Genomic DNA, 14908 nt, shown 5'->3' on the forward strand with positions numbered 1-14908 from the left:
CAGTTTAATGGTGTTGTTCTCATGGACCATGTCAACAATTAGGGTCTCTTGGTGTGGGGAGAACATAGATGTCCTACCACCCCCATGTGGCAGCTTTCAATTCTACAAAAACAGAGCATGCACTTACAAAAATACATACATGGAATAGGCCTACAAACAGTCATACTAACCCTCCATTACAAAACTACAGTACACTGGCACAGTGATGTACTGAAACATGTTTACTGTGGGAAAGTATGTAGTACAGTCATTGTACATATGTAATTGTTGTCAACATTTACATACTATAATGTGCTCTTCTCTAAATTTTCGGATTATAGTAGACACAGTGAATCTACTGATGTTTGGTTGTACTCTTAGTCTGGCCTCCTTCATTGTCATACTATGGACAAGAACATGGTCAATCACAGTAGCTCTGATTTCATCTGATATTACTGTTCTTTGTCCTCGCTGACCACCTTGACCTCCTCTCATACGAACTCTTCTTGGATTTCTAACCATTGTACTGCCTCACAAACCAGTGATCTGGCTTATATGTACCCTTACATCAGTGGTTCCCAAACTTTTTTTGCTGGGCCCCCCTTGTTTTACAAGAAAAATGTTCGCGCCCCCCCCCCCCTTCTCACACGCGCGCACAAACACATACTCAAACCACACACACCCATATTTTGCTCCATTGCGGTTTTCTTTCACACCTCAAACATTTAGTAAACAATTAAGCAAATACAAGTAATCTGCAATAAATTAAGGTAGTAATAAAATAAACTACTAACTCTTTTACACTGTGTCCACACCTACACGGGTATTTTTAATAACGCAGCTGTTTCGTCCACACGGAAACGGCGTTTCCAATCACCGAAAACGGAGATTTTTTTTAAAACTCCTTTCTTGCGTTTACGTGTGGACAAGGAATACAGAGTTGGTCACGCAACGTCAAAGGTATGTGCCTTTTTCACGTCACGCTGTGCGCACGTTATTGTTTACATGAGATGAATTGCAGAATGGCAGATAGTCAGATTAACAGTATTTTGTCTCTATCTTCAGTTTTTACACGCTTACATACACACACGCAGTTACTGTTCCTCCATTTAGAAAGGCATGGTGTGATTATTTTACGTGTAGTTTTTTTTTCATGTGTAATAATATTCAACATTGCTATCAATACATTTTTCAAAAGATGCCTCTCTGTGCAAAATGGGTTTAAAAACATAAACAACTGTGGGATACTGTTTGTCCGTGATTTGAACAGCCCAGCGCTGCTCCTGACGACGGGAAAACCAATTCTGCAGAGGAGAGCTACCTCGGCACTTGTGCAGGTGAAACCAAAGGAAGATATGCTTCACCATATTTTCTAGTCTTTGGCTTACAATGAAGTTGGTTTGGAAACATTCAGCTATGTTTCATCTCCTGCTTTGCGTTTCTGTGTGCGCCCCGTGCTAGCAGTGTCCAAGCGTTTTGTCCCCCCCTTCGCAAAACAGGGCGCCGGTTCGCGGTGGGGGCAGATGGGGGTCAGGCGGACCCCCGGCTATAGCGGGTCTCGTCACAGCATCGGACAAAGGCACCTAATTGGTTGTAACCCTCCATCGATCGCGTAAGTTACGATGGCAAACCTTCGGGTCTGGAGGGACCCCAAAGCGCCACGGCAACAACTCTCAACTTCACATTATCATCATCATCATCATCATCATCATCGTCTCCTTCTTGAGAGTGTTCGCGTACACCGGCCTCAGTGAGGACCTCGGACTCTCCGTTCCTCCTCGACCTCCTTCCTCCTTCTCCCCCGTTCTCCTGCTCCCCGCAGGCGAGCGCTTAGCCGGATGGGCCCCGGGTTACGCGTAAACCGGCCCAAGTGGGGACCGCGGGCGCTCCGTGGGTACTCTGTGACCCCTTAGTGATCATGATGGGGTATTTCGCCACCCCACACCACATTCGTAAGTTACGATGGCAAATACTGGGGTCTCGAGGGACCCCGAAACGTCGGAGGAAACAACTCTCAATTTCAGATCATCATCATCATCATCATCATCGTCTCCTTCTTGGCAGTGTTCGCATAAACCGGCCTAAGTAAGGACCTCGGACACTACCTGCCTCCTAGTCCTCCCTCCTTCTCCTCGGTTCTCTTGTGCCTCGCTGTCGGACGCTTAGCTTTGCAGAGGGCAGTGTTCGCGTAAACTTGCCTCCATGAGGACCTCGGACGCCTCCAACATCCCAGTCCTCCTACCTCCTGCTCCTCGCAGGGGAGGGCTTAGCCGGACGGGCCCCGGGTTACGCGTAAACTGGCCTAAGTGAGGACCTCGGACTCTCACAGCCTCCTAGTTCTCCTTCCTCCTTCTGCGCCGTTCTCCTGCTCCTCGCAGGCAAGCACTTAGCCGAATGGGCCCCGAGTTACGCGTAAACCAGCCTTCATGAGGACCGGGGGTGCTCTCTGCTCCGTGGGTACACTGTGACCCCTTTGTAATTGCGATGGGGTAATTCGCAACCCCAATGCACATTCGTAAGTTACGATGGCAAACACTGGGGTCTGGAGGGACCCCGAACCGCCGGAGCAAACAACTCTCAACTTCACCTCATCATCATCATCATCATCATCATCATCATCATCATCAATGTCTCCTTCTCGGCAGTGTTCGCATAAACGGGCCTAAGTGAGGACTTCGGACTCTCCCTGCCTCCCCGTCCTGCGACCTCCTTCTGCTTCGTTCTCCTGCTCCTCGCAGGTGAGCGCTTTGCCGGATGGGCCTTGGGTTACGCGTAAATGGGCCTAAGTGAGGACCACGGGCTCTCCGTTGCTCCTCGTCTTCCTTGCTCCTTCTCCATCGTTCTCCTGCGCCTCGCTAGTGAAAGAGCAGCTGCTTGGCCTGCCTATTACGCGAACACCGCCCTCCAGTTGGACCTCAGGCTCTCCTTGCCTCCTCCTCATCCTTGCTCCCTCTACATCATTCTCATGCTCCTCGCTAGCGTACGCTTAGGTCTCCAGAGGGCCGGTTTCGCGAACACCCCCATCGGTGAGGAACTCGGGCTTTCCGTGCCTCCGTGTCCTCCTTGCTCTCTCTCTCCATCATTCTCAAGTGCCTCGCTAGTGAAAGAGCAGCCATTTTCCCTGCCCATTACGCGAACACCGCCCTCCGTTTATGCTCCTCGCTAGCGTACGCTTAGGTCTGCAGAGGGCCGGTTTCGTGAACACCCCCTTCGGTGAGGACCTCGGGATCTCCGTTTCTCCTCGTCCTCCTTGCTCCTTCTCCTTCGTTGTCATGCGCCTCGCTAGTGAAAAAGCAGCTGTGTGGCCTGCCTATTACGCGAACACCGCCCTCCGTTTGGACAGACACTCCTTGCCTCCTCCTCATCCTTGCTCCCTCTACATCATTCTCAAGAGCCTCGCTAGCGTACGCTTAGGTCTGCGGAGGGCAGGTTACCTGAACACAGCCTTCCGTTTAGACCTCGGACCCTCAGTGTCTCCTCATCCTCCTTTCCCTTTTTTAAAAACATTTTCCTCGCTCTCACGCGACTCGCTGGCGAGCCCTTAGCTTTGGGGAGGGTGGGTTTCGCGAACACCACCGTCTGTGAGGAACGCAGTACCTCCTACACACACACACACACACACACACACACACACACACACACACACACATACAGGAGGCAGTGAGGAGTAGAAGGAGGTTGTTGCTACGCCTGCGTCGCGAAACCAGGGCTCATTGTGTGTGCGCCCGGAGCAGCTACGGGGGAAACACATGGGACAACCGACCAGTTTGGGGCCATGGTTTATTCAACGTGTATTTTCAGTGTGGTTTAACTTGCTAATCTGATCTGAAATACTTTCCTTGAATGTGCCTTAATTTCACCTCTTTTTTATTTCTTCTTTTCTTAGCTTACTGAAAATGTTGGCGACCAAAGGCCGGATCCAGGGATGTGTGCTGCTTGTGCTACTGGCGTTATGTGGGCAAACTGCTCGCTGTCAACATCGATACAAAGGTAAAGTGCAATCCCAGGGTTGTGTGCTGCTTGTGGTACTCGCTTTATGTGGACAAACTGCTTGCTGTCAACATCAATACAAAGATAACAAAAGAATAGCCTAGTGTAACGTAGTGTTTTATGTTTTTTTTTTTTTCTAGAATGATTCAAATGTTACTATCATTTCCCCAACCCCGCAGGCTCTGCGACCCGTGAAGAACTGAGACTCCTTCTGGTCGGTAAAACAGGATCGGGAAAGAGTGCATCCAGAAACACCATCCTGGGGGATGCGAACGCTTTCAAAGAAGACGTTTCGCCTGAGTCTGTCACCGACGGCTGTCTCAGAAAAGAGGCAGAGGGCGAAGACGGAAGAAATATCGCTGTGATCGACACTCTGGGGCTGTCTTTTGGATGAAATAGATGAAATGGTGGATTTCAATGGAGGAAACCACTACACCAACGAGATGTATAAGGCGGCCCAGAAGAAACTCGAAGGAGAAAGGCTGAAGAGGAGAAAGGAGGAAGAACAAAGAAAAAGGGAAGAGGAGAGGATCGAATTGAAGGAGCGGTGTAAATTCTTCCGCCTCGCTTCCCTGGGATTATTTGGCACAGGAGCGTACTTTACATCTTATGTTCTCATGGGGCTCGGTGGAGCCCTTGGATATTCTCAGTTAAAGACGCCGAGCTTGACGGTTGGGCGTCTTCTTTACTCGTCGATACCGTGAAAACTGCGTAGGTGTATCACCTACTCGACCTAGTGATCAACGAGTACCGCACCGAAGCATGCAACGGGTGCAAGACCAATCACCCCAGCCAGAGACAACACGAGTGTCTGCGAGTCTTGGTGTCAGGGTCCCTGTGCCTACCCGGTCGGCTCAGTATGGCTACATATGTTTTTCATTTTGTTCTTGCTCTCTCCCTTCCTCTCTTTCCCTCCTCCCTCTGCCAGGGCGGAGCTCACCTGTGGGCTTCTGCCCTTGGTCCACGCACCTGGTCGCCATCACGCACCTGTGGCTCGTTACGAGAGTGTTCCAGCTCCTTTATAAGACGGCAGCTCTGTGTTTCTCGTGGCTGGACGGTTGCCGACCCGCATTCCCTGGACCAACCCCTGTGTTTCCTGAGTGATTGAGTGTGCGAGGAGTGGAGTACGTCATCGTGTTTTCTGTGGAGTGTGGAGAGGAGCGTGAGGAGTGGACGGAGTGCGTGTGGACTTTCAGCGTCTTTTCCCTTTGTGTGTGGACCCCCGGAGCCCGGCTTCCCCCTCACCTCTGTAAATAGATCACCTGGTGTGCTGTAATAAAGATTCTTGTGTTTCCCAACTCAGAGCCTGCGCGTGTGTCCGTTCCATCCCGCTGTGACACTTGGAGGATGACTTTTACGCTGAACATTATTACAGCATCAGGAAAAGACTCCTCACGCCGCGTTTCATTCCTTCCATTCAACGTCTCCTGATCATGTATTCACAGCCACCGAAGGCGCTGTACAGCACCGAGCACCTGAAACACGGACAGTTTGTTGATATTGTAATCAAAAATACAGCCCCGGGGGGGAGGGGGGGCATTTTAAAAACGCACCCTCCCTATTGCGCATGTCCCTAAAAGGTATGGCCTTCCAGATTGCCTCAGTTGTATCGTGAGTGTAATTTCAAATAAAATAAAATAAAACTCAGAAGCGTCTGTGTTCTGTCTTCTTCTTCTTCTTCTTCTTCTTCTTATTATTATTATTATTATTATTATTATTATTATTATTATTATTATTGTGATTATGCTTCATTTTTATGTACTGGGGTATCAATGACCCCCACGCTGCCGCAGCAGCTTCTGTGCGTGGCCCCCAAGTGCTATGTTTTCTTTCCCGATCCCCTGACGAACCCATTAGAATCGCTCTGGGGCACTCTTCGACCCCAAATGATCGTTCTGTTTTTTTCATTTTCATTCACCTGTCTCTACTGAGGGTGGGGTACTTTGGGACCCCCGGGGTCTGGGGCTGCCCCGAAGGGGAGCACAAGGGTTAAGATTCTGTAGGTTTAACCATATTTTCTGGTAATTACATGATTAATATTTAAATCTTTTTAAGTGTCTTGTCATGTTCTCCTGTGCCTCTGTGGTTCTCTCCAGGTTCCTCCTTCAGTAAAATACAAACTTGTTAGATTAAAGCTTCTGTTACTGACGCAGACAGCTGGAGACTCGATGGCTGAGTGTTCATTCCTGTTATATTTTCTAAAAGTGTGGTTGAAGTCTGCCGTCTGTGTGGTGCATCATAATGTGGATGCTCTCTGTGTTAGCCTACAAAGCTGGCTGGGATTTCCTCCATCCCTGCTGGATGGATGTCGTCATAAAATCTATTAAGATGTAAATACGGTTAACCTCTCCACACATGATTGAAATATTTGGATTGGACGTGGATCTTTAACATGTCACCAATTATACTTCTGACTTTGAAGTAAAGCCACTTTTTGTTTTGGCTGTTTTTAATCAGTTCCAGTCGTGTTTAACCCCCACTTGGATTTACTTTCCCAAACTTTGTGGCACTAATGATTCTGTGTCCAAACACCTGCTCTCTGAATTTGTACAGAAATTCTAGTGTAAGTCTGAGTTTTGTGCTGCTTTGGAGAATTAGTTGTTTTATATTAACAGAGTCCTGAGTAAAGTGTGGTATTAATGCAGGCATGGTCTCAGTGTTTTCTTCAGTGTTCTGGCTGATGTTATTGAAGCCACAGTGAGCATTTTTGTCCATTCACCAGTGTGGCGGTATTTGAAAAATATACATCACGGGTGAAATGAAGATGGTTAAACTGTTACATCGCAGCTTTAATTTGAATTAACGTGTTTGTCTGTCTGCAGGCTTCTCAGCCGGACGAGCTGACCATCGAGGAGCAGGAAATCTTGGAGGTCATCGATGATGGCGACATGGAGGACTGGGTCAAGGTACAATAATAACACAAACACAGTTGTGTAGCAGAAGCACTCTCATGTTTGAGGGTTGGTTGTTTTGTTTATTAGTTCACTCTCTGGCTCTTAGACTGTTTGACAAACATTTAGTTTCAGTTTTTATAAGACCTCGCACCGGTACAGACTATCTACTGGACGTTTTAGTGTTTCTCTGCGATCAGTTGGACTGATGTGGCTTCAGGAATTAGAATAATTCAACTAAAATGTGTGCGGTGCATTGAGGCAGGTCAGGTTGGCCTGGGTGGTAGAAGCTCTGCTGAACATAAAGACAAATCAAAAAATGTACAAATACACAGTTCTCTGCTTCTTTTTTTGGCCCCGCAGCCATGAAGGGCTGATGGGAGATTCTCGTCACCCAGCCGGGCAGGCAGGTGGGCGGGCATGGCACCCAAGTTTGTGAATGCAATAATTCATGAATGAGGCAGTTTTTAAATTCATACCTTAAGTGCAGCTACTGAAAATCTGGGCCAAATCCTGATTGATGGTGATCCAATCCTGCCTCAGCAGCGCTCCGGTTTGATCACAGTTTGTCAGCTTCTGCTTTTTAACAGCGGTTCGTGGACTCTTGATCAGTTTTAGATCTGCGGAGTGACCTGGTCATGGATATAAAATGTTAATTTGATGATCTCCCAGCTACTTAATTATCATTTTCACTTTGTTTGTCACAGACTGTTACAAAGTTGCTCCTGGACCTTTGGGAGAAAATTTGAGAAGTCTTTGAGGACATTTTTCGGGTGGTCAGTGGTGTGCACTTAAATGTAGAAATGTCAGCTGTGGATGCTCCCATCATTGTGTGAAGTCATTCTTTTATAAACGCCTCTGCAGAGCTGCTGGTGTGTAGTCATTGTGTACTTTGTGTGTGGTTGTTTTCAGATCATTTCCCTGAAGGAACATTGTGCATTGTTGCTGTTTTACTTTGGTTTATTGTGTAAGTCTGGCTTTCCTGTGAGCCATTGTGCAAATGTTCCACATGTTGAGCCAATATTTTATGTATATTTACTTAGGTGATTATCTTTTCATATACAGATATAGTGTTTTAATGGGGTATTTATTTTAATGAATATAATCATACATAAAAATGTGAGCAATATCATTTATATAGATCTGTTTTAGTGCTGTGATGTCTGTGTGCATTGTCTGTGTTTCCAGGCCAGAAACCGTAGCGGACAGGTGGGCTACGTCCCAGAGAAATACCTGCAGCTGCCCTCCTCCAACAGCCTGCTGAGCATGCTGCAGTCGCTGGCCGCGCTGGACGCCCGATCCCATTCCTCCAGCAACTCCACTGAACCTGAAACCGAACTCCCAACCGGCTCCGTCAACGGAGACTCCAGTGGTGAGATCCGCCTCCACCAGATAATATCGGAGTTTTGATTTCCTGCTTTGTTTAATACCCTCGTTGCCACTGTCTGTGTTGCAGTTTCATTCGCAAAGGCTTTGTACGACTACGCGGGACAAACGGAAGATGAGCTGTCGTTCCCAGAAGGCGCCATCATCCGCATCCTGAGCAGAGAGACCCACGAGGACGATGGCTTCTGGGAGGGCGAGTTTAACAGCGTTGTTGGTGTGTTCCCCGCAGTTCTTGTGGAGGATCTCACCGTGACCAGCGAGAATGGAGATGGGCAAAGAGACGGCAGCGCACAGGTAGGCTCACGCTGACTTAAATTTCATGTTCTACACAATTAAAGTTCTTCTGGTTGAACGCACACACACTGTGTCCCCCCCTGGATCAGCTGCCTCTACATCAGCGCAGTACAAATCTACTGTAGCAACTTATTTGTGACACTAAGTCCTGTGTTGTTAAATAATTTATTTCTTTTTATTTTATATAAAATATTAAAGTTTGCACACCTGTCCACTGTTTGTGTTGAAGGCTTCCCCGTCCACACTCTCTCAGTGCGACCGCTCCCCTCGTGGTCCCTTCCAGCCGGGACCTCTCCACAGCAGCCCCCTTCAGACCCCCACCGTGTCCTCTCCAGTGTTGAGTCCCTGCACCGACCACCCTCCTATCACAACGGACACCACAGACCGCCGCCGGCTCCACACAAAAGCCCCTTTCACAGTAAGAATCTCTGGTTTGTCTGTGAGTGGTTATCTGTAAGAAAAAAGGCCGGTGTGAATAATAATCTGCCTCCTCTGCCCTCTTCAGGTCCAGCACAAAGCTCCCCCCAACCCCCCAAATACCCGGAGAGCGGCGGTGGCACCATCCGACCCGTGAGTAAAACCTTCTGTGGTGACGTAAATGACAGCAGACTTTTTTTCATCTTTATTTTAACTGAGCTGGTGGATTTTTACAGGTACGTGCCGCACCTCCGCCCCCGAAGCAGCATCCTCACGGGCAGGTGAAGCGGCGAGAGGAGGTTGAGATCACACTGGTGTGAAGGCGGCACCCCCTCGAGCAGGGACTCGTAAAAACACTCCCAAAGGAAACCCAAGGAAACTTAAAAACTCCTGAAGACGCCTGGAGACGGAAGAAGCCCCCCCACTCGGAGAAGGAACACCGCTGCGCCTTTTTCTTTTAACTTCCCGTTCAGTGTTCTCGTTTCTCAACACTACTTTACCCAGAGTTTGTACAAGGCTTCATTCTCACCCCCGAACAGTTAATAAGGTGATAACGAGCAAAAGAAGTTGATAGAAAAGTTAACATCATTTTATCCGTTAGTAAAAATCAGTGTGTTTGGACTCGCTGGCTGATATTTTAGGGAGTCGAGCTCATTCGTTCCCTTGCAGAGAGCTCAGTGTGGTATCATTCATCAGTTCGAGCAGCCAGTTTGGTTCTAAAGAACATGCAGCTGACTGAATGAGGCGTTTCATGATATTTAACGCACCGACAGCATAAAACAGAGTGGTTAGCTGATGAGCAGACCCTGGATTTTCTGTTGTTTGAGACTCGGTCATAGCAGCGTTTCATGTTAAAGTAAAACATGTTAGACTGGACTGACCTTGACCTTTGAGAGGTCAAACTGAAGGAAGCGTTTGTGTCTTACCTTCATTTTTCTGTTTATGAACAAAGACACGAGTCTGCAGAACATATCATCGATCAGGCCTCTGTTCCCTAGATTTAGACACATTTCACACCCCTTCAGTGAGTCTTGATAATTTCAGCTGTGTTCTGAAATGAGAAACTGAACCCTTGAACACATCAGGGAACTGTTCACAGAGGTCCCAGAGACCTCTATAGGACCAGAAGTCTTTTACAGACGCAGGGGTCGCCCCCTGGTGGCCTGTAAATAGAGTACAATTTTTTTTTGTTGCTTCACTTTTCCAACCTGGCAGCTGTGTCAATGTTCTGATGTCTGTGGTCCTTTTTGGCAGTGACGTCATTCCCGAGTTTGTGCATTCCAGCAGGAAAGTCAGAAAAGCAAAGTAAGATGGGATTTATTTTAGCTGCAGCACGTTCATTGATAGAATGTGGTAAGTGCTTAGCGTGTGGCTTATATCATGAGTCACAAATACAGGTGAGTGACAGAGCAGATTATGTTTATGTTCTCTGTCACCATCTTGGATTGTTGAGGCTGCTCTGACTTTCCAAGAAGGAAATACTAGTTGAGGGGGAGTTCCAGATGAAAATTACTACTGGGAGCTCAGGAATTCCGACTTCCGACTCAATCTGGAATGCACCGTAAGCCAAGGGCCAACAAGACAACAGCAGATATTTTGACGTCGCCCCCTGGTGACAGGACAAGGTTACAGCACCATTGTACAACCACACCGCTGCCTTCAGTGACCTTGCTTTTTAGGTGTAACCACTTTTCTGTATCTCTGTTGACACTTAATCGCAAAAAAAAATGTTGTTTGAAGTCAAAATACAAAGAAATTGTGAGCAGTAATGGGCAAAAATAGTCTGATAATCGCTAATTACATCATCAGCAAACCATAAATCAATTTTCTGTTTTCACCTGAGCGATCTTTAGGCTGCCCGTGCTCCACACGGGTATTGCACATGTTTTCACTTCTTTTTTGGCTTCATTAGTCGATTATGTTTAAGATAAACTGCCTCCTGGCTCCGGTTTCACATTAAAGTCTCTGCAAGAAAACAGATAAGTTCTTCCTTCAGCTCGTCGGAAAACATCACTTCTAACTGATCGTGTTATGGATGCCTTAGCTGCAGAATTTCTCCTCGTTTATGGATTGAAGAAAGAATTTTTTATGTTATAGTTATGATTTCGCCCCCGTTGTGTCTCACGTCGTAGCTCTTTGTTACCACCATCAGATTCACGTCTATGCAATAGAGCTGCACTTGTGAGCAAACCAAAAGTCTCGAAAAGAGGCTGGTCCTCTCCGCCGACACACGTGACCGCTCGCGGTTACACAAACAAGGGAAAAGTGGCAATTTTTACCTGTGATTGTTTTGGATCCCTTATCTTTTTTCCCCCTTCTAATGTTTAGGAAAAGTTTAAAGTGGGAAACATAGCACGTAAACACACAAACACACAGTCTAACTCTTTTGTTTTTATGTTGCATAATACAGAAAAAAACTGTTTTTACGACACTAATGATGCCAGTAACAGTCGCTGTTGGGGAGGACAGTTTACACTGAGCATGTGCAGTTTAAAGATGCCTTTTATTTTTAAGGAGGAAACCATCCTGAGCTGCTAGCTGTCCAGTTTAAAATCTATAGTGAAGCACTTTCTGATGTCTTCTTATTCCTTTTCAGTATAGTGGATGTTTTGTTCAATATTTCCTGTTTGATGTTTGTTTACCAGCCGTATTGGTATCAATACTTCCTGTTATTTAGCCATAAATAGCCATTGTAGTGTCTTTGATTGAGATATGACTTATCGATCGTATTGATAGTTTACGGAGAGCTTAGAGATGGATATCTGTGCAAGTAATGGCACAGCTTTTTTCCCCTTTTTTGTTTTTAGAATTAGGATTTTAAGAAAACAAAAACAATTAAACTGTAGCTGAATCTGATCAGAGGAAAAGAGGTATCCGTCAGCCATGACGCTGCGTTCTCGTTGATCTCCTTGAGATCTGAATGACATCAAACTTATTTTTGAAGTTTGCATTTACCCTGTTGTATTAAAAGAATAACTAAAGTTTCTTTTCCATTAGAGAATTTTTTGTTAACCTGTTTACTGGTCTTGATTATGCATCAAGTCAGAATCTGAAATTCATTTTTTTAAAAAAGGACGTAAAAACTCCCACGTTTTACAGCGTCGGCTATGCGGAGGCTGCCAGGCGTCGTATTTACACACACATGGATGTTTAACTGTATTTATTGTGTACAAATAAATGTGAAATAAAGATAGCTTAAATGGAACAAGACTCTGTTTTAACTCTTAATTCCTGCATCCACCTGTTTAAAATATATTATTTTAAAATAATGTGTTACATGACTACACAGAAGGATGTTTCAGCTCAGTATATAGCAAATATAAAAAATATAAATAATTCTTAATTTTAAAATAAACATTAATCTGATTATTAAAAAAATTATTGGACAAAAAGTACATGGAAAAAAGAACTCGGTGAAATAGAAAAAATAAAGTTCAATATCTTGAAAATCAAATAGAATACAAGCTTTGTTTTCTTCTTTGTTTTCTGTATTTATCTGTTTGTATAAGACAAACAGTTTATCATAAGTAACTGAAAGTCTTTCGGCTCTTCGAAGAAAAACTGATGGGATCCAACAAATAAACATAACTAAAAACTGCACTTTTTCTCTCCGTTTTGGCCTTCCGTCCACACTGAGACAGCGTTTTCGGTCAAGGAAAGCGCAGCATTTTGAAAACGCTCTCCAAAGCGTATACATTTGACGCCGTTTTCGCGTAGCATTGTGGAAAGCGAACTGGAGCCTTTTTAAAAACAATGATACATTGTAGACTACGTCCTCACGTACACGGGTATTTCTGAAAACTGAGATTTTTCGTTTTTTTAAAAAATCCCATCCACACCTCAACACAAAAAACGAAGGAAAATGCTGCCAGGAGCATGCCAAAGCAACAGGTGGCGATATATTCCTAACCGTGTAGAAATGTTGGCCAATCAGATGTCTAGACGCCTGGGCGGGAAAGAGTAAACAAAGATGGCGGCGCAAAGAAGCAGAAGTGAGTTCTATGTGTGGAGGGACAGTAACTGTCTGTGTATGTAAGAATTTAAACACTACAGAGAGTAAAATTAACAGTATTTTGTCTAAGTCCGCCATTGTAGAAATTAATTTCACCGAAACAATAACTTGGCGCACAGTGTGACGTCAAAAAAGGCGCACACCTTTGACCCTGCGTTTTCTCCGTTTTCCTTGTCCATAGTAAACGCAAAAACGGAGTTCTTGAAAATCTCCACCCAGGCAGGAATTTTTAAAACTCTCCGTTTTCAGTGGCCGAAACGTGTGGACGAAAGGTACAAATGCATAGAAAAATCTACGTTTTCAAAAATACCCATACATGTGGACATAGCCTAGTCAAGTGATGCAATCATGTGATAAATTGTGACAGCCCCGTTAAAGATTAATATCAGTTTGTACATGCTCCAGATAGCTTTTCTTCAAATTCTTTAATTCTCAATCGCTTTTGCAACTTTGTACTTTTGTATTACTTGCAGCAACAACTCCACCTCATTGTTAGTCCATTTAAAAAACTCGTGGCTTTTCCTTGACATTTTGCCGCGACGTTTCAAAGAGCCGGAAAGTGAATAAACGGGAGACAGAAATGAGGCAGGTCGAGTCACCTTGCGTTTCGCGCATGCGCAGTACTGGAGCGTAAGCGTTTTCGGCCGTTTCAAAGTGGACGCACAACTCTGTGAAAACGGTAGTCTGGACACGGAGCGTTTTCAAACGAAAACGCCTTTTTCAAATTTATCCGGGCTAGTGTGACTAAGATCACAGGCCGTTCCAATGATGTCACCAATCACCACACTTCAAAGCACAAAGCCTGCGTTGTCACAGTAACGCATTCTGCGATAGGAGGTCATATATAGGAGTGAACTTGACTCTCACACAGCCTGAACTGTCTGCCTGTCCTCATGTCTGCAATGCTGCTGTCTCCTGTCACCCGTCACCCTGCATGTTTCTAAGGTTAGTTTTCTCCATATGAGGTTTGAAGTGTCTGTGTGGTGCAGCTGGTGTGGTCTGTCTCTGTACAGTCGAGGCTGCACCCACCTATAAAAGGTGGAGGCTCACCAGGACATGCACACCTCACAAGTTCCCGGCTCTCTCGACTCGGTTGAAGACGGGTTTCTTGGAGAAGGGGAGGGCAGTGAGGCGCAGTCCCCCGTCCCCCGACGCCCCTCGCGATGCCCCTCCTTCTTCGACTAACCCTCTGCATAGGAGCCGTGAGAGCCAGGAACTTGTGAGTTTTGTATGTCCACTCAGGCATCATTCAAACCTGGTCTGTAGGAAGTTCCTGTCAGAAGGAGGGGGCACCGCGAGGGCGTCGAGGGGCGGAAGGCGGTGCCTTAGTGCCTCCCTCCTTCTGACATTGTAAAGGAACCCTAACTTTATTATTTTTTTAATAGTAAGATATATATATGTATGTATGTATATGTTTTTTGTCCTCAGATGAGGTTTGAAGTGTCTGTGTGGTGCAGCTGGTCTGGTCTGTCTCTGTACAGTCGAGGCTGCACCCACCTATAAAAGGTGGAGGCTCACCAGGACATGCACACCTCACAAGTTCCCGGCTCTCTCGACTCGGTTGAAGACGGGTTTCTTGGAGAAGGGGAGGGCAGTGAGGCACAGTCTCCCGTCCCCCGACGCCCCTCGCGATGCCCCTCCTTCTTCGACTAACCCTCTGCAGAGGAGCCGTGAGAGCCAGGAACTTGTGAGTTTTGTATGTCCACTCAGGCATCATTCAAACCTGGTCTGTAGGAAGTTCCTGTCAGAAGGAGGGGGCACCGCGAGGGCGTCGAGGGGCGGAAGGCGGTGCCTTAGTGCCTCCCTCCTTCTGACATTGTAAAGGAACCCTAACTTTATTATTTTTTTAATAGTAAGATATATATATATATATGTATGTATATGTTTTTTGTCCTCAGATGAGGTTTGAAGTGTCTGTGTGGTGCAGCTGGTCTGGTCT

At 46.1% G+C, this 14908-nt stretch overlaps 1 protein-coding gene and 1 long non-coding RNA gene across 2 annotated transcripts; both read left to right on the forward strand.

The window, feature by feature from the left end:
- Positions 1–5402: 5402 nt before the first annotated feature.
- Positions 5403–8555, forward strand: LOC146378608 (F-BAR and double SH3 domains protein 2-like). The gene is made up of 4 exons (XM_084941617.1): positions 5403–5471; positions 6792–6875; positions 8049–8232; positions 8317–8555. Exons 1-4 carry the CDS (start codon positions 5403–5405, stop codon positions 8553–8555), a joined length of 576 nt encoding a protein of 191 aa, XP_084797743.1.
- A 339-nt stretch (positions 8556–8894) lies between these two features.
- On the forward strand, positions 8895–9235 carry LOC146378609 (uncharacterized). The gene is made up of 3 exons (XR_014801477.1): positions 8895–8958; positions 9046–9110; positions 9194–9235. It is a non-coding gene; the product is annotated as an uncharacterized LOC146378609 (long non-coding RNA).
- The last annotated feature ends 5673 nt before the right edge of the window (positions 9236–14908 follow it).

Source organism: Perissodus microlepis, chromosome 10, assembly GCF_051167445.1.
Source record: "Perissodus microlepis isolate ML-2025 ecotype Zambia chromosome 10, ASM5116744v1, whole genome shotgun sequence".
NCBI classification, from domain to species: domain Eukaryota; kingdom Metazoa; phylum Chordata; class Actinopteri; order Cichliformes; family Cichlidae; genus Perissodus; species Perissodus microlepis.